The 23469-nt window shown below is 44.0% G+C and overlaps 1 protein-coding gene across 5 annotated transcripts in view; it reads left to right on the top strand.

Annotated features, from left to right (window-relative positions):
* Nucleotides 1-13040, top strand: part of KIAA1210 (KIAA1210 ortholog) — a 61251-nt gene extending 48211 nt beyond the window's left edge. For all 5 annotated transcript variants that reach the window (XM_035113949.3, XM_088664481.1, XM_088664482.1 and 2 more), the window contains 4 exons: nt 297-1886; nt 5116-5300; nt 8670-8772; nt 10581-13040. In XM_035113949.3, the coding sequence (XP_034969840.2) occupies nt 297-1886; nt 5116-5300; nt 8670-8772; nt 10581-10747 (2045 nt within the window). In that variant the 3' untranslated portion in view covers nt 10748-13040. The remainder of the gene's footprint in view (nt 1-296; nt 1887-5115; nt 5301-8669; nt 8773-10580) is intronic.
* Nucleotides 13041-23469: the final 10429 nt, after the last annotated feature.

Genomic DNA, 23469 nt, shown 5'->3' with positions numbered 1-23469 from the left:
TGTGCCAGGACATGTGGAAGAGTGTGGGGAAGAGAGCTGAGGTTTGTAGTGGTTCTGCAGACCAGAGACCTGTGACCAGAGACCTGTGACATTGTTTGCAGCGCAAAAGGTCCCAGGTTCAGTTACCAGCATCTCCAGATAGGGATGGGAAAGACTTCTGTGTGAAACCCTGCAGAGCCAAAAGCAGCTGGTACCTCCCACCATTCTTCTGCGTCCAGCCCATGACATGGACCAATGATCTGACTCAGCTGCTTGTGTTCTTTAACCATCTTCTTCTCTCCTCCTCTCTTACATAGGCCTGTCAATCCAGGATACCAGTAACTTAAATGGGAGTCAAACTAATGATGCATTATCCATTACAAGGGCCTCAGATGCTTTGCATTATTCTTGGAACGCTGGCCCTGGTGCTGAGGAAAATTGCAGATTAGAATCTGAGAACCAGAACCATATGGAAATAGATCTCCAGGTTTCTGTAACTGTGCCCTGTCCAAATGCACAGTCCTCTCTAACAACGCACGAAGAAGAAGAGATGGAGGAGGAAGGGGTGAAAACAACTGGGCAACCAACTGATAACCTCACATCGAACTCACAGAGCTCCATGAAAGAGATCATTGAGAATTTTGAACCTTTGCAGCCTGAAACAGAAGATATTAGATGCTTAGATGCTGCCTTGCCTGGGAATAGCATGGATAAGGACCTTGATGCAGCAGAAGAGTGTCACAACGTACCTTGCCTACAACCTGTAGATCAAAAAGCAAAAGACTCTAGTGATGGCAGTGACGCAATACATATTTATAAAGCAGAAGATGCACTTGGTGACAGGGACAGCTTGGTCACGCTTCAGGCAGACCCTGCACTACACGGTCCACAGTTTTCTGCATCCACTATGGAGGCTCCCTCAGAAGCAGAGAAGGCCGTAGCCTCAGCCCTTGAAAAACACCAGACACCCAAAGAAGTTACAGGAGGACAGTCTGAAGATATGGAAAGTCAACTGTGCAAAGGTCACACAAAGCCAACAGCCTTTCCGCAGGGAGGACCAGCCATCTCAGATGCCCAAGTAGATGAGCTTCCGCTTCAGAGTGCCGTGAGTGAGAAACCTTTCCACCGAAATGAACAATGTTCTGATTTGAACAGCAGCTGCGGCGGGCAAGAGGATGCCACCTTTAGAAACCTGAGCAACCCTTCTCTGGTAGGTCTGGCCTCTGCAGGATCCCCCAAGGTTGCTCCTACAAGCAGCTGTTCTGATGACAAGGCTGGAGACTTACCAGGAAGTGTGAAAATGGAAGAAAGCAAAGATCCAGATGAGATCACCAAGGCCCACCCAAAGTCCACTTCTACTAAGCCTGCCAGGTTCACCATTGCATCAGCCTGGCAGAGGTCTCTTTCAGGGAGTTCGAGTTCCATTGATAGTTCCTGCCCTGGAAGCACCCCTTCTTCACCCATAAGACCAGAGTTGTTTGAAGGAATGCCCCAGTTGGATGCAGCCACAGAGGGATATATAGTAAGGAGCCCAGAGTGTCCTGACAAGGGAAATGGGACTGTTGGCGCCAACTTAAATTCTGCAAATGAAAGGCCAAAAGAAAATACTCTTGACCGTGAGAGCCCATTTGGGGTTAAGCTGAGGAGAACACCCTCTCTATTGAAATACCGAACCCAGCAGAAGCATCACGAGCCTGCAAAGCAGCTGACATCTGTGGTTCCAGGAACCTCTTCCACTTTGGTCAAAGAAGATCTGAATGCATCAAGTTCTGGGAAGCCTCCCCAAAATCTGACAGGTGGCACTAAAGCTTTGGTTCCAAAATCCATCTTCCAAAAGGAGAACCACCCCATCAAAGCCAGCAAACCTGACGAAGATGAAGCCAAGCAGAAGATAGGCAAGCTCTCAGGTATTTGTGTTATTATACAAGCAGGCTGCTTTAGAGGCATCTGCTTGTTGGCTGCTTGGTAATGCATGAATGCTCAGGAGAGTGCTACATGTTATGGCAGATGTGGGAAACAGCTGTGTTTCATGCTGCAAACATCTGCATGTTCCCCAACAGATGTTGCTGGAATCCAGCTCTCATTGGCCTGAGTCAGCATAGCTAGTGCTCATGTACGATGGGAGTTATAGTTCAACAAGCTGTCTGTATTTGGTGTACATAGTTACCTTTATTTCTTAATGTGTAGATTGCATTTATGCCAAAATCCCACCCCTGTACAGTATATACATTCAGAAAACCACTTTTTTATACAGGTTCTGTGGGCATGGCTGCACTATGAACACAGTGGACTTTTAAATTGTTTTATGCATATATACAATTTCAAGTTCACAGAACGTTGTGACATAATAAACCGATAAAAACATTTGAGTTTGCTTTCATTCATTCCAAAAATCCATCAGTCAGATACATAAGCACTACGTCAGTTAGAAATAGATCATCTGAACCATAGCTTGAACAGTTTTTTAAATCACTCTGAACTTTTTAAAAGCTGGTATGAAATCCCCGTTCTTCCATGTCCCAGCATATTATTATTTTTTAAATACTTTTCCCCTTTAAATTTAATATGTAGTTGTCAACCTTTTCAAGTCCTGACAAAGTTTGTCAATATAAAAACACAAAAATGCAAAGCATAGTAACAAACAAAATCAATAACCTCCTTCTCTCATGGGACTTGGTCTCCAGACCCTTCACCACTGTTGTGGCTCTACTCTGCTGAGATGTCTTGGTCTTTGAGGGCAAAAATCAATATGGCATCCTCCATGGTGGTCTGAAAAAGCTTAAACTAAATTATTGGCAATTTGCTTCTCTTTAATAGTACAGTGGTACCTCGCTAGACGAATTTAATTCGTTCCACGGGTCTTTTCTTATAATGAAAAATTCGTCTAGCGAATCCCATAGGAATGCATTGAATTTTTTTTAAAAAAAATTCCCCCCCAATAGGAACGCATTAATTGAATTTCAATGCATTCCTATGGGAAACCGCGATTCGCTAGACGAATTTTTCATAAAACGAATTCGTCTAGCGAGGCAACCTCCGCTCGAAAAATCCTTTCATTAAGTGGAAATTTTGTTAAGCAGGGCATTCATTAAGCGAGGCACCACTGTATCCCTGCGTCTGCTGCCTCACTCTGCCAAATGTGAGAGCCAACCCAGGGTGCTTTTTTCTGGGTTTACTCAAGGGCTAAAGGGTAAAAAAGGTAAAACTTTTTGATGATAGATAGATAGATAGATAGATAGATAGATAGATAGATAGATAGATAGACAGACAGACAGACAGACAGACAGAAGAGGGAGTGAGAGAGAGGTAGGTAGATAAATAATTAAATAATTAGATAGAAGATTGATAGATAGATAGATAGATAGATAGATAGATAGATAGATAGATAGACAGACAGACAGACAGACAGACAGACAGATAGATAGATAGACAGACAGTGGCTTGCCCAACTGACTGGGTTGCCCCAGCCACTCTGGGTGGTTTCCAACATATATAAAAACACAATATAACATTAAACCCTTCCCTAAAAGTGTGGCACTTTCTCTCTCTCTCTCTCTCTCTCTCTCTCTCTCTCTCTCTCTCTCTCTCTCTCTCTCTCTCTCTCTCAACCACAGAGGTTTAGAGCACATCTGTGGGCTAGATTTACTTGTGTTATTTGCAAAAAGTCACCCATGCATTTTGCAACTGCAGTTTTTAGGATGCATTTTGACGTTTGAGACTTTGAATAACTGCAATGCAGGGTTTGCTGTTCAGCTGTGCATTGACATGATTTGAATTCCTCTGTTTGTAATTTTGCACTTTGCAGAGTCTGGATCAATAAAGGGTGTTGAAGAACTTTTCTTCTTTACAAACTTTTGCTTTTTGGGGGGGGGGGAGCGGAACTTGAACAGACTTACTAAGGATTAATAATATACCTCTGTTTCCTTGGGCAGTAGCTTTGTCATATCAGCCATCCCTCTGGTCTGCCACTGCTGCTGTTGAATGTTAAGTCAGTGCTGAATAAGACCTCCCTCACCCAGAATCTGATTGTGGATGAGGAGGCTGATCTAGTCTGTATCACTGAGACCTGGGTGAGGAGTGTGCAGTTGGTCTCAACCAGCTTGTACCCACCTCAGGGCAGCATCAGGGCATGAAACAGTTGAGTTAGGGTCATCCAGAGATTTGAAGTAATCTTCTTTTCTTTCACATCTGCTGGTGTGGCACTAGATGTGCTGGACTGTTGTCTTTCCTCTATAATGGACTGGATGATAGTCAACAAACTGAAGCTCAATCCAGATAAGACTGAGGCATTGCTAGTGGGTGGTTCCCCAGACCTGCTCTTAATGGGGTTCACTCCTACCCATTAAGGTTCAGGTATGTAGCTTTAGGGTTCTTCTGGATCCATTGCTATCATTTGAGACTCAGGTGGCCTCAGTGGCCCGGGGTGCTTTCTATCAGCTTTGGCTGGTGGCCCAGCTGCACCCCTATCTGGATATGGATAGCCTATACTGTTGTCTATGCTCTCTCGGTTAGATTACTGCAATGTGTTAGAGGTGAAGCTGCCGTTGAAGACAGCTCAGAAACTTAAGCTGGTGGCCAGGTTGTTCCAGGACCACAACACCTCAAGGACTGCCTCTCTCCCTATGAACCGACCCGGACCCTGTCATTATCATCTGAGGCCCTGCTCTGTGTGCTTCCTTCACAAGAGGTCTGGAATGTGGCAACATGAGAACGTGTGGCTCCCCATTTATGGAATACTGTCCCCAGAGAGGCTTATCTGGGGCCTTCTTTAGATATATTTAGGTGCCAAGCAAAAACTTTCCTCTTCACCCAGGCCTTTCGCTGATTTAACAATCTATGGCCTTTTAAAGTGTTGGTGGGGGAGTATTATTTTGCTTCTTATTATGTCATGTATCTTGTGTCTTTATGTTATGTATTTTGTGTTTTTATATTGTGACCTTTGGATGAAGGGAAGTATATACAACTGATAAATAATAATAATCTTACATATTTGCGATTGTGCCTGTCTGTGTGTGATCGTGCAATTGCAGTCCCCAAACAGCTTTTTAACCAATGCTGCATGGCGCTCTGCATGTATCAAGTGCACTGGGAGGAAGGCCAGTGTGAAAGTTTGATCAGCTTATTTCCAATTCCTAGGGCAAACCCCGGCTGCACATCTCGAAAGCACATCCTCTGAACCACCATGGATTCTGATGGCAAAACTAAAGCAGAAAGGCTTCCAGGGTCACCCTCTTGCGAAAGAACAGAAATTGGATGATAAAACCTCTGCCAAAACGGAACAAGGAGGGGAGAAGCAAAGCAGGGTTTCTCCGCAGGAAAAGGTAGGTGCATATTGACCCTTGTTCATATCATTTAGCGGAATATTTTTGTAGGAAGCTCTCCGTTGATGTACTCGGATATGACTGGTTGTTTTATTTCTGATTTTAATTTTCAGTAATTGTGCACCTTGTCACGTGAGTTAATTTTTTTTAAAAAAAAAGTTATGTAGAAAGCTGCTTCATCAGGTCAGACTGTTTGTCCATCTAGCCCGTATTACCTACTCTGACTGGCAGCGGCTCTTTGGGTTTCAAGCAGGATTCTTCCAATCCAGGGCCAGCACCAAGGGCAGGCCCCTGACCACTGCCACACTCTGCATACAGACTTACCTTCCTGCTCCTCTTTGCTGTCATTTCCTGTGTTCACCTTCTGTCTCTGACGAGCGAAGGGACACAGCCGCACCACCCACAGCCTTGGTAGGTGGTTGTATGGAGCAAGGAATGGGCAGCAGTGCCTTGGAGAGCAAGAGAGGAGCCAAAGAGGTGTCCAAAGAAGCACGTCTGCAGAACCTAGAACCAGCATTGTTCCCATCATCTACTACTTAAGTTCCCTTTCAACTTTGGCTACCAGGGATTAAACTGAGCCCTTCTGCCTATGCTCTGCCACTGAGCCATTGCCACTCTTATTAATACTTTTGGATATCAGGATTTATTTATTTTTTAAAGAGCCCAACTCTTCAAAACTTGGCTTCAATATTGTGACAATTGCAGGGAAGGAAATACACCCTGCTTAGTTTGGACATGGTCTCTGGGTTTGTGTGTAGGGTGCTTAGTGTTGGTGTCATGTGGACAATGGGTTAAATTACACAGTGCTTGGGCTCATGAATTGAGGAGCACATCCCACACGTCTTGATGTTCTGAGATAAGGCTGCCAGGTGCACTGGGTACCATAGCAACACCAGCAGAGGTCAAGTGTATGACTTCCTGCACCCTCTTCTTGGTTCAGTAAATATACCTTCATGTGTATCTGAAGAAGTGTGCATGCACACCAAAGTTCATACCGATAACAAACTTAGTTGGTCTCTAAGGTGCTACTGGAAAGAATTATTATTTTTTTGTTATACCTTCGTGTAGACATCACTATAATAGTCTCTAAGGCAGGGTTTCCTAAACTTGGGTCTCCACTTGTTTTTGGGCTGCAGCTCCCATTATCCCTAGCTAGCAGGACCAGAGGTCAGGGGATGATGGGAATTATAGTCCCAAAACAGCAGGAGACCCACGTTTGGGAAACCCTGTTCCAGGGCATTGCATTCATTATGCATGTCCTGGTGTCTGTGTCCTGTCGCATGTCCTGATGCTACCCTGTTTCCTGTCGGGGGCTGACTCTGAATCTGTGAGAGTCAGCAGAAGAGGCTGTGGGTCTGCAACCTTGGAAAACTACTGTTAGTCAGTGGATGGAACAAAAGTCTTTCTCAGTATAATTCACTTTCTTATGTTTCTATGACTTTTGTGAGAGTACGGTACTTTATACACAGAAACTGTTTGTGGCTCAGCCAACCCATTCATCTCTTTCAGATGGAACAGTCCTGGCTTGGTAAATCTTTGTTTAGGAAGCCAGAAGCCAGTGCCAAGTCTACATTCCACTTTGATGCTTCAACCCTGGTCTATATAAATCAGAATTACTTTTTATGTCTTTCGTCTCCGGGGTCTGATGTTGTTGTTGTTTAGCCGTTTAGTCGTGTCCGACTCTTCGTGACCCCATGGACCATAGCACGCCAGGCACTCCTGTCTTCCACTGCCTCCCACAGTTTGGTCAAACTCGTGTTCGTAGCTTCGAGAACACTGTCCAACCATCTCGTCCTCTGTCGTCCCCTTCTCCTAGTGCCCTCCATCTTTCCCAACATCAGGGTCTTTTCCAGGGAGTCTTCTCTTCTCATGAGGTGGCCAAAGTATTGGAGCCTCAGCTTCACGATCTGTCCTTCCAGTGAGCACTCAGGGTTGATATATTGGACAAAAGTGGGAAATGAGCCTGTATTAAAGCTTGATGAAGTTAAGCTGGCTCTTAAAACATTTATGTATGTGTTTTTCAGATGCTGCTCAGTTTTAGATTTTTATAATTTCTAATTTGCATGTAAGTTTAGTGATAGGATTTTGATGATGACTTGCAAAGTGGCATACAAGCTGCAGTGTAGGAAGAATCCCTCTGGATTTGTGTTGGTTTGCTTACTAGGCACTTAATGATAATTGATTTTAGAAGGCACCCTCCCATCTCGTTGCCAATCTCCATTCTTGGTTACACGGTTGTAGTCAGGGCAGTCTTGAGCAGGTTGTGCGCCCTGGTGCTGAGGGGCAGAGATCGCTCCGGCGCCCCCGCCCTCACAGGGTGCAGCATGGTTTCCATGCGGCTTCGCTGTGTGGCGCCCTGCCTACCGGCCCGGTGCCCTAGTGCACCGCGCCACCAGGGGTCTACCTAGAGCCGGCCCTCGTTGTAGTGGTAGAGTCCTTTAAATTCTTGGGCTCTAGGATCTCTCAAAAATTGAATTGGTCAGATAACATCAACATTATTATTAAAAAGGTACACCAGAAATTGTATTTCTTGCAACAACTAAGGAAATTTAATTTGCCCCAAGAATCGCTGGTCCAATTTTATAGAGGTACTATTGAAACTGTCCTCTGTAATTCCATTACTGTCTTGTATTGTACAGCCTCTAAACTGGACAAGAAGAGCCTCCAACGAGCAGTAAGAACTGCAGAGAGGGCAATTGATGTTAGTTTGCCTCCAATAGAGATACTTTATGCCGCTCGAGTCAGGAAAAGAGCAGAGAGAATTGCTGTAGACCCTTTGCATCCTGGTCATCACTTGTTTGATTACTCCCATCTGGACGTCGGTACAGGATTCTATATACAAAAACGTCTAGGAACAGGAATAGCTTTATTCCTTGTGCCATCAAATTGTTGAATCTGTAGTTGTGGGCGGAAGGGAGGCCAGTTGGGAGTATGGAGTCTTTTCGCTGTGCTGTTGTATTGTGAGGGGAATAGTGGTTGTATGAGGTACTTTTTTTCTTTTATTTACATTGCAATGTAGTCTAAGCAAAGTTCCAAGTATGGTTGATACTTGGCCAATAAATTATTCTATTCTATTCTCTAAACAAGGATTTGACTGCTGCTTAGAGCCCTGATTAATACACTGACATTAAACCAGAGTTCCCTATTTCAGTAGTAATTAGGATGCAATTGCAATGGGAGGAAGGGAAAAGAAGTGCCTGGGCCTGAAGCTCACACCCAACTTTCTAAACCATTGTTTGTTAAACTGGAAAAGCTATTGGGTGAAATCCAACACTAGTCATATGTAACGGGTTGAAGTCAATGGACTTAAGTCACTCAAGCTGTATCTGCTCTGCAGTGCATGAATTGTATTCTTTTTTTGCTTTACAGCAAACAGATATTACCAGTGAGAATTTATTGAAGACCAGTGCTCCTCAAGTACGTGCACTTGGGAGTAAAATCCAGTTGAAGATGGCTCCATCAGCTACAAAAGGTATTAAAAACTGAAAAAAGAATGGGAGTGGTGATTTAACCTTCCCCCATTGAGCTCAGCTAATGTGGAAGGGATGTTTAAACTTTGATATAGCACTGTGCTTGGATGGAATTAGCAGCTATTTTTGGATATATTGCAGGACAATGCATGCATGCAATTCTTCCATGGGCAGTGAAAAACTCCAGGGGCAGTCTTCACTGAGACCTGGGTTCATTTTGAAGAAGATTCCTGCATGGTGGGAGGTTAGCCTAGACAACCCTTGATCACCCAGGACATATGACTTATTTACAAATAAGCAAGCAGAGCAGAGGTGGAGGTACAGCATTGACAGTTCCTGCAGGAAAGCAGACCCACTACCTCCCCTTCAACATGTTTTCCATCCTTCCAGCAGAATTTCACATCTCTTTGTGAATTAAAACTGTCTTTTCCTTAATTAGGCCATGGATCTATCTAATTTGGTGTTGTCTACCCTGATAGGCAGCAGCCATCCAGGACTTTAGGCAGAGTCTTTCCCAAGGATTGCCAGGGATTGAAGCTGGGACCTTCTGCATACAAAATAGATGAGCTACAGCTCTTCTTCCCCTTCTTACTCTGCCTTAACCACAGTTTCTTGATGCACAGTGACACAAGCACCAGTCCTCATCCCTTAATTGAGGAGGACAAGAATTCCTGCATTCTGATGACCCTCACTTTCCAGGATCAGGAAGCCATCCCCTAACCAAGGGATGGGGAACCTGCAGCCCTCCAGGTGCTGTTGGAATCCAGTTCCCACCATCCTTAACCATTGGGCATGCTGGCTGGGGCTGATGGGTTTTAGAGTCCAACAACCTCTGGAGGGCCACAGCTCCTCCATTATTGTTTTAAGCCAGTGTTTCTCAAACTTGGGTTCCCAGAAGTTGTTGGCCTACAATTTGCATCATCCCTGACCGCTCATCCTGCTAGCTAGGGATTGTATCCTCATTATGCAAAACTTTCCCGGGTAGTATGAGACCTTTTACAGTCTGGCCCAAAGGAGGTAGTAAAAACTGATCATAGCTCACTGTGACTTGTTGACAAAGCATTTTGAACACTAAATTACTTGCATCTCCTGAGAACTCGTCTCCAATGTTACACAGATTAATCTCAAGGGGGTTCCGTGGCACTGCTTTGTCCTGTTGGATGAGTTCCAGTAAGGCCCAAGGACACAGACATAGCGCTCGGATCGGTCAGAGCGACCGCTTGTGCTCTGAACCCTTGGCCCTCTTGGCTGATAAAAACTAGCAGGGAGGAGACAGCTGGCTGGGCCAAGGAGGTGATTAATATTTTCTTGTGAGAGGAGGTGGTTCCTGCTTGCTTGAAGGAGGCAGTGATAAGACCACTGCTTAAGAAACCCTCCCTGGATTTGGAAAAATCTAAGCAATTTCCTGCCTGTTGTCAATCTTTCCTTCTTGGGCAAGGTTCTTAAGCGGGTGGTGAATGACCAGATCCTTGCTTTCCCAGAGGAAACTGATTTTCTAGATCTATTTCAACTGGAGTTTAGGCTCAATTTTGACACAGAAAGTGCTTAGGTTGCTCTGTATATTGATTTTTTGCCGGGAGAGAGACAGGAGAAATGTGTCCCTGTTAATTCTCCTTGACCTCTCAGCAGCTTTTGATAGCATCAACCATGATATCCTTCTGTAGCAACTGTCCAAGCTGGGTGGTGGTGGTGGCATGTTTTGCAGTGGTTCCGGTCCTACCGTACTTGGCTGGTTGTTTCCAAAGGGTGATGCTTGGGGAGTGTTCTTCAGCCCATACAGCCTACTTATTGTCCTCCTCCCCCCCCCCAGCAACACCTGTTAGAACAACGCCTCAGGAAGCCCCTCAAAAGGAAAAGGAAAGGAGTCCATTGCCAAGCCTACCAATGTCTTCATGCAGCCCTGCTGAGCCACCTTGGCTTTCTCTGGCCAGGAAAAAGGCCAAAGCATGGAGTGAAATGCCTCAGAGTGTTCAGTAGCCTTTCGGAAGACCTTGTCTACTCTGCCAATAGCTGCATTAATAGAATATACTAATGTCTTCACTGTGAGCATTTATTGAGGGTTTGGAGGGATGATGGGAAGCACTGGTGAATTGGGGGTGGGTAATTTCTACCACACATGATGGTAACCATTGGAATTATTAATACACTGGGTGCTTTTCACTGTAAGACAGTAATTTAATGTCAAAAACTCTGATGAGAAGGACCTTGAAGGTTATTACACATTTCCCATTAAAAAAAGCCATTCATCCTATACCCGAGACAGTATTCCTGCACTGGGTGGAAATTTTTCCAATTTTCTAGATGTTTAGAGTCAGTCCAAAGTACCTGTCGCTCAATGGAAGAGGTACCCAATGTGGTGCTCTCAAGATGCTGGACTGCAACTCAATCCGCCCTGGCAAGTGGGACCATTGGTAGCCATTCAGTAGCCATTCGGAAGACCTTGTCTACTCTGCCGATAGCTGCATTAATAGAATATACTAATGTCTTCACTGTGAGCATTTATTGAGGATTTGGAGGGATGATGGGAAGCACTGGTGAATTTGGGGTGGGTAATTTCTACCACACATGAGGGTAACCATTGGAATTATTAATACACTGGGTGCTTTTCACTGTAAGACAATAATTGCTCCAGGAATCTTCAGCCATATGTTACAGTGTCAGTGTTAATGTCAAAGACTCTGATGAGAAGGACCTTGAAGGTTATTACACATTTCCCATTAAAAAAAGCCATTCATCCTATACCTGAGACAGTATTCCTGCACTGGGTGGAAATTTTTCCAATTTTCCAGATGTTTAGAGTCAGTCCAAAGTACCTGTCGCTCAATGGAAGAGGTACCCAATGTGGTGCTCTCAAGATGCTGGACTGCAACTCAATCCGCCCTGGCAAGTGGGACCATTGGTAAAGGATGATAGTAGTTGTAGTCCTAGCATCATCTGGAGGTCATCACATTGACTGCCCTTGTGTGGAGACCCAAAGGCAACTCATGGTAACCCTTTCAACTCCATTTTTCCCAAACAGAAATACATAGTGCCTGGGCTGCCTGTCATAGAACTAAACCCCCTCTCTTTCTGGACCCCATCTACTACCTATACAGGCAGCAGAATAGCAGCCATGACTTCAAGGTGTGTGTATTTGTGGGAAAGGGGACAACTGGATAGTGCTTCTCTTGGGAATGGATGATTGCCAGTAAAATAGCACTTGGTTCAACCATTCAGGGATGTCCGGATGCCTGTCCAGAACTGTCTGCAAATACAACAAATCTAATTTAATATTTTTTGCAGGCTTTGGCATAGATGTCTGAACCAGTTATGCATTGTAAAGAGCATACATAACACAAAGCAGAGTTGAGTTTTCTGGCTGAGCATACTCTGAATCTGAATCTGCTGCAGCCCCTCAGATCTTCCAAAGCATCTTGTCGCTGGCGATGGATGAAGTGGATGGGTTGTTTCTGTTCCCTTACAAGGGAAACAGGAAGCCTTATAGTTGCTCAGGTCTTCCCCTGTTCCTTATGACCCTTTTGAGCCCCAGTCCAAGAAACTGGCTGTGAAATTCTAACTTGGGACCAACCTCTGATACCAGCCTTTGCTAACCTGGTGCCCTTCAGATGTTTTGAACTACAACTCCCATCAGCTCCAGTTAGCACATGCTGGCTAAGGCTGATGGGGTTTGTAGTCCAAAAACCTGGAAGGCACCATGTTGGCAGAGGCTGCTCTACACATAATGATGTCTTCCTTTTGCACTAGATATTTAAAGCAGTATCATACCACTTTAAACAGTGGTGGCTTCCCCCAAAGAATCCTGGTAACTTTGCCATGGGTACCGAGAGTTGACCCCTGTACCCTTCACAGGGCTACAGTTCCCAAACTGGTTTAAAAATCAATCATTCTTCCCAAGGAATGCTAGGAATTGTAGCTCAGTGCCCTTAACAAAACACATCTTTCAGGATTCTTTGGGGGAAGTCATGACAGTTTAAAGTGCTATGATACTGCTTTAATATAGTATAGTGCTGGTAGGTTATTGGCTTGGGGTGCAGTCCTGCCATTCCTGATCCCCTTCTACTATGTAAAGGACACACAAATCAATACATTCCTGGTTTCTTTTCGGTTCTTTATTGTTTATTCTTAAAAAAAGAAAAGAAATGTCTCTTTTGAAATGTATGGAATGTATATATGTTTTTGTAATCCTTGCCTTTCAGGACTACATTTTCTTTTTCTTTTTTTTGTATGTTCCCATACTTTGTTTACTATTAAATTCTTTTGTCACAATTGACACTTTGGTTTGTTGTGGTGGCAGGGAGAAACACATCTTTTAAAAAAGCACCTTTAAATATCCAAAAGGGCTACTTTCAACTGCCTCTCTCACCCATTTGCTAAACCAAAGGCACACATGCTGTTCATAGCATTAAATAGATCTATACTTACGCTTCAAAAGTTTTCAGTTGGGTTCCTCCCCTTTTCCTGCCAGTAGAGGGCAATGGACACCATTTCGGAAAAGTTTTGTATTATTTTGTTTTATAATGGCAATATGGGACCCAGGTGGCGCTGTGGTTAAACCACTGAGCCTAGGGCTTGCTGATCAGAAGGTCGGCGGTTCGAATGCCTGTAACGGGGTGAGCTCCCATTGCTTGGTCCCAGCTCCTGCCAACCTCGCAGTTCGAAAGCACGTCAAAATGTAAGTAGATAAATAGGTACCGCTACAGCGGGAAGGTAAACGGCGTTTCCGTGTGCTGCTCTGGTTCGCCAGAAGTGGCTTTGTCATGCTGGCCACATGACCTGGAAGCTATACGCCGGCTCCCTCGGCCAATAATGCGAGATGAGCGTGTAACCCCAGTCGGTATAATGTACCTTTAATGGCAATAGACACTTTTTAAAATACAATTAATTTTTCATTGTGGATTCCAGGAAGATAAAAAAAATCCCTAAATCAGCTTGTTCTGTTTAATGTGTGGCCCTGGTTGGGTTTATGTTAGTTGCAGTTAAGGCTGCAATCCCATGCATCTGTTAAGTCCCATTAGATTCACTAGAAATTACTTTAGGCTGCAATCCTTTGCACGTTTTCCTGGGAGGAAGTTCTGCTAAGAAGTGTGTGGAGCATTAGGGGAGGAGGAGTACCTCTGATGGGGGAAATATTGTGCTCCTTCTGAGGTAGTTTGTCCAAATTTCCCCCCCCCCACCCTGCACTCAGAGCTCACCTGTGGCTCCTAGAAACCATCAGCACAACAACATTGCAACACTGACCAGCGGCCACACCACGGGAAAAGGCTTTGACTGGCTCACTAAACCAGGTGAGGGTAGCTGATGGATCTCAAACCCCTGGTGAGTTAGGCATTTCCCCTGCATATGAAGAAAGGCTCTGGTGAATTGAGCAGAAAAGACCAATAGTGGGTCCAATGGTCAAGAAAAAGGTGCTGTGGGGGGAGAGTGAGGGGCAGATGGGCCTCATCAACCTGGGAAAGGACCCTTTTCGGATTATCTGAGAAAATATAGTCAAATGAAATCACAGGCAGGACTTGAGGAATGATAAAGGAATGTAATGTAGGCTATATGTTTTGGAGAAATACTACTTTTATGCCAGTATATCAGGCACCCCCAAACTGCGGCACTCTAGATGTTTTTGCCTACAATTCCCATGATCCCTAGCTAACAGGACCAGTGGTCAGGGAAGATGGGAATTGTAGTACAAAACATCTGGAGGGCCAAAATCTGGGGATGCCTGCAATAGATGAATGGTTTGAATTGAAACATCATGGAACAAAAGGTGGGAAGCCAAAATTAAAAGAGAATATTATACTGAAATTGAACTGAATTTGTTAAATTGTTTAAAAACTCATAAAAAAATTATTAAAGCAAAAAAGGATATTGTCAAAAAAAGGGAAAGAAATTACTTTTGAGTAGACATGCTTAGGATTGTGATTGTTAGTCCCAATGGAACCAGTGAGACTTGTTTCCAAGTAAACATGCATTGATTTGTGCTGGAGGGCTGCTATCTGCACTCCTGTCACAGAACTCTCTAGTATTTCTGGCCAGATATGCAATAGCTTCAGAGAGTAAGCCTTATGAACATCTGCATAGGACTGTGGATTGCATGTCGAACTGAAAGCAATGGAAGAAATTAAGTTGACTAGCTGGCATGAGCCCGGCAAACGCACAGTATTTTTTACCAGCATACTACCCAAGGTGTAGAGGCTCCAGCAGGCCCTGCATTTGTATCTAATACAAATATTTGTGCACAAATATTGTATGTACTTTTGTGTGTTGGTTGATGTTTTTCACAGCCAAGAAATCTGTGAAATCCTGGTCCTCAAGTCTGTAACTAACGCTGGCCAAGCCTGATGTGAGGACACTGGAACAGTAACTACTACCCAAAGTCATTTCAGAATGGCAGGGGCTTCTACTTTGTTGGAGTGCCTTGTCATTTCAGTTGGGTTCAGTGTGGGTCAGCTGGCAAGAGGACAAGCAGGCTTCATGTTGTACCATCTTCCATTCTGAATGCTCAGAGGCATTCACTTGGCAAGGGCCATAGTAAAACAGGTATGTGGACCCAGTGGTCCTCCAGATCTTCTCAGACAACCACTCACGTCATCCCTGACCATTGGCCAAGCTGGCTAGGGCTGGAGGGAGTTGGTCCAGCAAGAGCTGGACAGTCACAGGCTCTCAATCCCTGCAGATATATTTGCATACCTCCCTTCAAAGATCACAGCGTGGTTCACAGCCTTTATATCATCTATCTATCTATCTATCTATCTATCTATCTATCTATCTATCTATCTATCATCTATCATCTCCTGGATTTTTATTTCATGAAGTAGCCTTCATCCTTCAGCCAGCTACCATCAGTAATTTAGAATGCAATAATAACATAACTTTAAACAAGAATGATTAACAAAGAAGATAATTAAGAGAGGGATTGTTTTAAGTATTCAGATATCCCAAAGCATGATAGAAGAAGATGGTCTCAATTAGGTGCTGCAATGGCTTCAAGAGAAGTGTAGACAGAATCATGAAGGCTAACTATGACCCCCAGTGGCTATGTTATTCAGGGCCGCCATAGGCATAACTGGTGCCGTGGTGCAAAGATCCCTCCAGCACCTTCCCAGAGTCGTTGACCTTTTTTAAGGGGGGGGGGGGAAACCCCAAAGTTGTAAACTTTTTTTAAGGGAACTGACACCATGCTTACACATTATCTCTAATAAGCCCCTAGAACAAAATAAAGTGAAAAGGCAGAAAAAAAGTCCTCAATTCCAAAGCAAGACTCATTCAAGACTCAGCAGTTCTTCTAATTCATCCTCATGATTCAAATCACCACCTATCAAAAAGTTAAAGCAATCACCAGTTTGTTGTTCTTTAAATAAAATAATAAAGACACAGACAATGAAGTTCCTGGCCAATTTGTGTTTAAGTACAAAGCTGACATTTTCAAATATTGTGGGAGGGGGGGTGGGGGGGTGCAAAGCAGTGACACCACCCTGAACCTAAAAAGGACCCAAAAGTTGGGTCACAAAGGCTGCAGCCCTAACTGCACTTACTTGAGAGTAAGCCTTGCTGAATCTAATAGGACCTTAAAACCTGGCCCGTCTTTAAAGGACTTTTTGTTGGTGTTTGTTTGTTTGTTTTTAACCACTAATTGCATGGAGAGCATGCTCTCGAGTCCATCCTTACCTCCGAACTGAGTCCTAATGGTAGTGTGCCCCCCCCTAGCTTTTCCCTCCTACCGCCCCAAATCTGAATGAATCCCTCCTCCACCTTTTTCCTCAACACAAGGGGCAGGGGGTGACATTCTTGGCACCCCTCCCTGCCCTCGGCAGTTTCACGGCTCGCTTGCCGCGTGGGCTTCCTCAGCATTCCAGCTATTGCCGCGGGGTGGGCAGGGGGGAGAAGGGTGCCGTGTAGCTTTTCGCGCTGCTGCCACTGCCTCCTCTCCCAGGCAGGAAGCGAGAAAGCATGGCTGGCCATAGGAAGAGCCATCGCCTCCCAGCATGCCCTCGCAGCTGTTCCCGTTCAGTCCTGGACTCCCGCTGCTGGGCGCCCCTGGTGGGAGGGCGCCGTGGCACAGGGCGCCACTAACCCTAATGGGTAAGACGGCCCTGATATTATTTCTCCACAGTTGGAGATTTTATGCCTCTGAGAGCTGGTTGCAAGGAGTCAGAAGTGAAGAGAATGCTGTGGCACTCAATGCCCTGCTTTTGGGCTTCCCACAGGCACCTGGCTGGCCAGTGTGATAACAGGATCCTGGGCTAGATAGGCCTTTGGCTATTAAGAAATTTACTTTCTTAAATGTCATCACAGCCTGATGTGGGAGGCGTTAACAAGTCTCAGGTGTAGGGATGGGGAACCTGTTGCCCTCTGGATTTCTTTTTGTTCATAGAATTGTAGAGCAGACCACAAGTTTCACATGGTCCAAGCCTCTTGACATTGGATAGCAACTCTGATCAGTTTCAGTCAGCATGGTCAATGGTCAGGGCTGATTGGAGTAGCAGCCTTATAACCTGGGCTGGGGCAGGGATGCCAGGCAGTGGCGGAGCTTCAAGCTCTGGCACGGGGAGGTGGGGCGGAGAGGAGGCGGGGGGTTGGCGCGTGGCACCCAGCACGAGTGGGGGGGAACAACCGGGATGGCACCCCACCGTGATCGCGCATCCGGGGGGCGCATGCCCCCCCCCACTCCTCTTCCTCCACCACCAGTGATGCCAGGTTAGGAAAATGATGTTCTAAACTTGGGCCTTGTAGCTCAAAGAGATTGCCTGCCTGAGGAGCTTCAGGGCCACTGACTAAAACTCTCCCTCACAGAAATAAAACAATGCACAGCTCAGATCTATGGGGCCTTGACGTTTCCGCATGGAACTCAGTTTATTGTATGGAACTCCTGCATGGAACTCAGTTCACTGCACAAACACAGAACCCAACATCTCCAAGAAAGGTCTGGGGAGGTTCCTTGTCTGAAATTCCAGAGAGCTGCTGCCAGTCATTCTTGACAACACTGACCTAGACAGGCCAATGGTCTGATTCTGTATAAGGCAGCTTTCTATGTTCACATCTACTCACTTTTTCCATATAGACTGCAATCCTACCCTCAATTTTTTGGAAGGAAGTCTCATTGCAGTGAATGGTGCTTACTTCTGAGTAGGGATGGAAAAACCTGACAATTTTGTTTTTTACAGATTATCATCCCACCCACACCCCACCACTGTTTCAGATTCAGTTTTCCACATTCTACAGCAATTTGCAATGTATTAGGGGAAATTTTAGTGCAAATTTCTCTTAATAAAAGTATTTTGTATGCCGTTTTGACTAACGTATGCTATTTTTGCAAGCGATTTCTCTTAATACTATGCATGTTTTTGTATGTGATTTTCACTAATATAGTTATGCACACTTTCCTCTAATATATTATTTTTTGTAAACATTGTTTGGTTGAAGAGCTGCCTTAAAAATCTGGATAAGTGTGAATTTGATAGATTCATCTTTAATTGCAAACTGAATCAAATTTATCCCCCATCGCTGCTACTAAGTAGACCTAGATGGGATTGTACTGTTGCTCTTTCACCTTATTGTCTTATCCAGTTAACACTTCTCATTTATTGACATGTTTTAAAATATATTTTAAAAATTTAAAAGTTTTCCTCCCAACTTTCAGTGCAAATGTTGGGAATCCACTTATCTCTTGTCCCCAGCTTTCATTAAATCTTTGAACTTTTAGATTTTTGCAAATCAACAACTGATTCCTAGGGATTGGGGTGGGTATGGAAGGATCTGACCTAGAAAACAAGAAACAGCAGCTGCAAACTGACAGCAGCTGCAAACTATTGCAACAAACAATACAGGTGATGAAGGGAAATAAGCTGCTCTGAAAAGGTGTGAGGAACTCTGCAGCGAAAGTAGGCTAAATATTATACTACATAGTAATAGAGTCTATTACACAGAATGAGCAGAAGAAAGCAGAACATTCATAATGCAGGGATTATGGATAAAAAGGAATACCACTGCAACTTAACCCTTAGAAAAGAGCATTAGGCCTTTGAATTCTCCAGGGGAAAATACTGGAAAGCTGAGAAACAGAAAACATCTTGCTAATGTTTTTTGTCTCTTTATGTAGAGTTAGATTATTCTGCTGGAACCTGAAACCCCTGATGTTACAAGGGGTATATTTTCATTCAATTTCCTTTCCCTGTCCATTAAAAGCCAAGCCTTCAATATTCGGTTGTAAAGAACCACTCTGTAAGGCAGAACACCCAGTGTTGCTGTCGTCATCATTCAGAATGTAAGTTGACTTGCTTGTTGCAGGTGACCTCTTGCAAAGCTTACCTTAGTTAGCAAGGGTGACCTACTGCTCTCCCACTGCTTCTGGACTTTAAACCCCATTGTATTGTACCATTGACCATGGGGTCTCCCATCCTGTCCTAAAGACTAAAATAATCCAACTCTTTGTCCAATTCTAAAACAGTTCCATGGTTCTGGGGAGCAGGAAAAAATGGTTCAGTTTCAAATTCTGCTGTTACTGGTCTATGGCTGACAATATTGCCTTTTGTGCAAGACAATATTGCCTTTTGAAATCTCTGTGTGTACACAGCTTTCTTGAAGCATTACCTTTCTTTTCCTCATAGCTCTGGTGTTGTTTTTCTTGCCAATTTGGTTTCCAACTAGCTACGAAAAGTTATTTGGGGAGGCAGCTATGACTAAGATTGGATATTTATTTGTTACCATATTTCTGGGGGAAAACACACAAACTTTTTTAAAAAATCAATGTTTTCATCTGGGACTCTGGGACCTTTAGTTACCCCTGTTATATAACTGGGCCACAATGATCCACTCCCCCCGCCCCCCCCCATGCTGAGGTTCTGTGAGTTCAGAAAGGTGTTATCTGTCAAGTTGGTACAGCAGCAATAGCTTTCCTGGTTTTCATATGCAGGTATGCATAAAGCAAAGAGAGCTTTAGACTGGAGAGGGCAGAAATTTAGACAGGTTAGCAGGTCTTTGAGTACAGCAACCTCAACCAACCTCGGTGCCCCTGGATGTTTTGAACTGCAGTGCCCATCAGTCCCAGCCAGCACTGATGGGAGTTATAGACTCATAGAATCTTAGAACTGTAGAGATGGAAAGGACCTTGAGGGTCATCTAGTCAAACCCCCTCCCCGCAATCTCAACAGCATACATGACAGATGGCCATCCAACCTCCAAGGGAGGGGACTCCACAACCTCCCAAGGGAGTCTGTTCCACTATCAAACAGCTCTTACGTTCACAAAGTTCTTCTTGTTTAGTCAGAATCTCATTTTTTCTAACTTGAAGCCATTGGTTTGAGTCCTACCCTCCAGCGCAGGAAAAAACAAGCTTGCTCCATCTTCCATGTGATAACCGTTTAGATATTTGAAGATGATTATCATAGCTCTTCTCAGTCTCCTCTTTTCCAAGCCATACATACCCAGCTCCTTCAACTGTTCCTCATAAGGCTTGGTTTCCACACCTCTGATCATCTTGGTGGCCCTCATTTGCACACATTCCAGCTTGTCAATAACCACCTTATAATGTTACAGGTAGGTAGCCGTGTTGGTCTGAGTCGAAGCAAAATAAAAAAAATCCTTCAGTAGCACCTTAAAGACCAACTAAGTTTATATTTTGGTATGAGCTTTCGTGTGCATGCACACTTCTTCAGATACACCTTATAATGTGGCACCCAGGTGTTGTCTGACCAAGGCAGAATAGAGTGGTACTATTACTTCCCTTCATCTGGACACTAGACTTCTGTTGATGCAGCCTAGAATAGCATTAGATTTTTTTTTGCTGCTGCATCACACTGTTGACTCAGGCTAAGCTTATGGTCTCAAAGACCCCTCAATCCTTTTTACATGTACTACTGGCAAGCCAGGTGTCCCCCATCTTATATTTCTGCAGATGGTTCTTCCTGCTTAAGTGTAGAACTTTGCATTTGTCCCTGTTGAAATGAATTTTGTTAGTTTGGGCCCAGTTCTCCAATCTGTGAAGGCCATCTTGAATTCCAATTCTATCTTCTGTGGCATTAGATACCCCTCCCAGTTTGGTGTCGTTTGCAACTTTCATGAGCATCCCCCAGCTCCCTCATCCAGAACTCTGCAGCACACCACTTATCACTTTTTTTGCAGGATGACAAGGAACCATTGGTTTGGTTAGTCAACCAACTACAAATCCACAGTTACCTTGTCCAGCCCACATTTTACCACCCTCTCTGTAAGAATATAATGGGGGGACTTTTTTCAAAAGCCTTAATGAAATCAAGTTACACTATGTCCACAGTATTCCCCTGATTCACCAAGCTTGTAACTTTGATTTTAAAAAAGACTTGTGAATTGTAGTGGTGAGAGCATAGCTGGGGAACCTCAGACCTGTGGGCCAAATGTGGCCCTCCAAAATTCTCTGACAAGCCCTCAGGACTCTCCCTAGGCCATGTCTCATCAGGCTGCACCTTTCATTGGTCCCCCCCCAATGCTTTTATCTGGCTGGAGCAGGTCTGTGCAATGCCTGGCTAAAGAAACATGTCCTTGCGTATATCTGATTTTATATCTGAATGTATATCTGAATGTAAGTTCACACCACCCACTTTTGTCTTGGCCCAGCTACCCAGAGCCCTAAATATACCCCTGTTTATGATCTTAGGCCATTTTCTCTCAGATTAACCTACTACATCACAGGGTTCTTGAGAGGACAGATTTGAGGTGGGTTAGAGGAATGGGAAGAACCCTATGTGATGACTTCATGGAGAAAAGGTGAGCTATAAAATAGGTGCATACATTAAAAGCTAGACTATGCTATGACAAGTGTGGGGTTAGCTAGCCCTGAGCTAAACTGTGCCACACTTTATACCTTTCAAAGGGGGGAATGTTTTTTCCACGCTCCAGGTATTGTCAGATTCCTGTTGTGAAGTCACATAATGTGTGCCTAAGCCTCTGTCCATTAGCTAAGTAATAATGTGCAACCTTCAGTTACAAAACAACACAAGGACACCCCATATCAGTTAAGCTACCAACACACATTAGTCAACAAACTATTTTTTTATTAGCAAATCATAGATCACCAAAGCTTTGATGCAAAATGACATCAGAACACGTACAGGATTTTTTAATAAAAAAACTAGACTATGAAATACATTTCTAACATGACAAATCAGAATGCACTGAAAAAAAATCCTAATCAAACCTAACAGAAAGAGGTAGCTGAACCATAATAAGAGTTTATACTTAATTTCACTTCAAGTTCATTGTAGTGCAAGCTTTTGTTTACTAATTCATTCATTTTTAAAGAATGCTGTACAAAGTGATGTAATTTTGCAATTCTACAGGAGGTTGTCTACCTTCAGGTGGCTTAATTTCTGGCATCAGAAACATGTTATTGTTAATGCAGGGCTAAGACAACTGAGACCCTCCAGATGTTGTTGGATTGCAGCTCCCATTGACCATACTGATTGGGGCTAATGGGAGTTGCATTCCAGCAACATCTGGAAGGCCAGCAGTTCCTCACACCTGGTTTAATGGGATTGCTGAGGAGCAGCAACTTAACCTATTTGAACTTTGGCCTGTTCTACACATTCTAGTTCAGTTGTTGAGAGTACTGCAATAGTAAAATGGGCAGTCCTTCCATGTCTGATGTTTAAATGTGACTGCTGCGGCATATATAGCTAGAGCAGTACTAACCACACAAAAGAATGAAGCTTCAGCAGGCTTAAAAAAAACCAACACCTTAAAATCTGCAGAACAACAACAAATCTTTAGAAAAAGCCCTAAAAGGGGCAGTGCAGGGGGGGGGGGATTTGTAAAAGAGATGTAGGATTAACCATGTTCAGTGACCAACTGCTGGGAAAAAAAGGAAAGTAGGTGGAAAGGGAAATGGAGTGAACATGGCTTCCTGGAACAATGAACAGGAAATGTTAATGCTGCAACATTTTGTTGCATGCCCCACCTGTACTACTACAAACTACAGGTGAGATGCGATTTTTAAAAATGTACATTTCGTAAAACAAACCAACATAACTCATTGCATTTAGAAATCTTATACAGCAGGAACCAGGTTGGGATAAAACCTACTCCCCCCAGCCAATAGGCTAGTTTTCTACTTGCAGGGAGTTCATAAACCAACCAACCCTTAAAGGACAATTCAAACATGGTGCAGTACAATCCAGGAACAATCTGCCACCTTGTTCTGCTGTTTGTGTAGTCGAGGCCCAAGCCTTGACAGAAAACATTTCAAAGCATAAAACACTGGTTTTGCTACACTGCGGCTTTGTAAACCTTTTCGTTGCTCAAAATTTACTCTCAAATGTATTTTCAAAATCTTCTTCAAAAACTAGTATATGGCTCATGAAGTCTGAGAAGCTTATAAATAGCAACTGGCAAGAGTATTCAGGCACTTCAAATCCAGGAGTTAAGTCATTCTTGTCGTATGAAAACTTCAAGGTTTAAGGGAACAACAGACATCTAATTTGCCAATGCCTATCCACTTTTTGTGGCCTGTAGGAGACTGTATGTCAAAAACATCCTGAAAAACCAAGGGAGAGACTGAGACAGATCAGTCTACTAACTATCACAACTGTGTATAATTAATTTCAGGTTTTAAAAGTCTCTACTGATTAATTGTATGACTTTTTAAGGCCCACTCAGAAATTCCACTAGCAATGCCAGTGCCACAGAGTGGCATGACTGGCATTGGCCAAGGAACCGCTTCCCAACAGAGGGAGTTC

Source organism: Zootoca vivipara, chromosome Z2, assembly GCF_965207765.1.
Source record: "Zootoca vivipara chromosome Z2, rZooViv2.hap1.1, whole genome shotgun sequence".
Taxonomy (NCBI): Eukaryota; Metazoa; Chordata; class Lepidosauria; order Squamata; family Lacertidae; genus Zootoca; species Zootoca vivipara.
The sequence above is the reverse complement of the archived record's forward strand: the minus strand, read 5'-3'. Positions and strand labels throughout refer to the sequence as shown.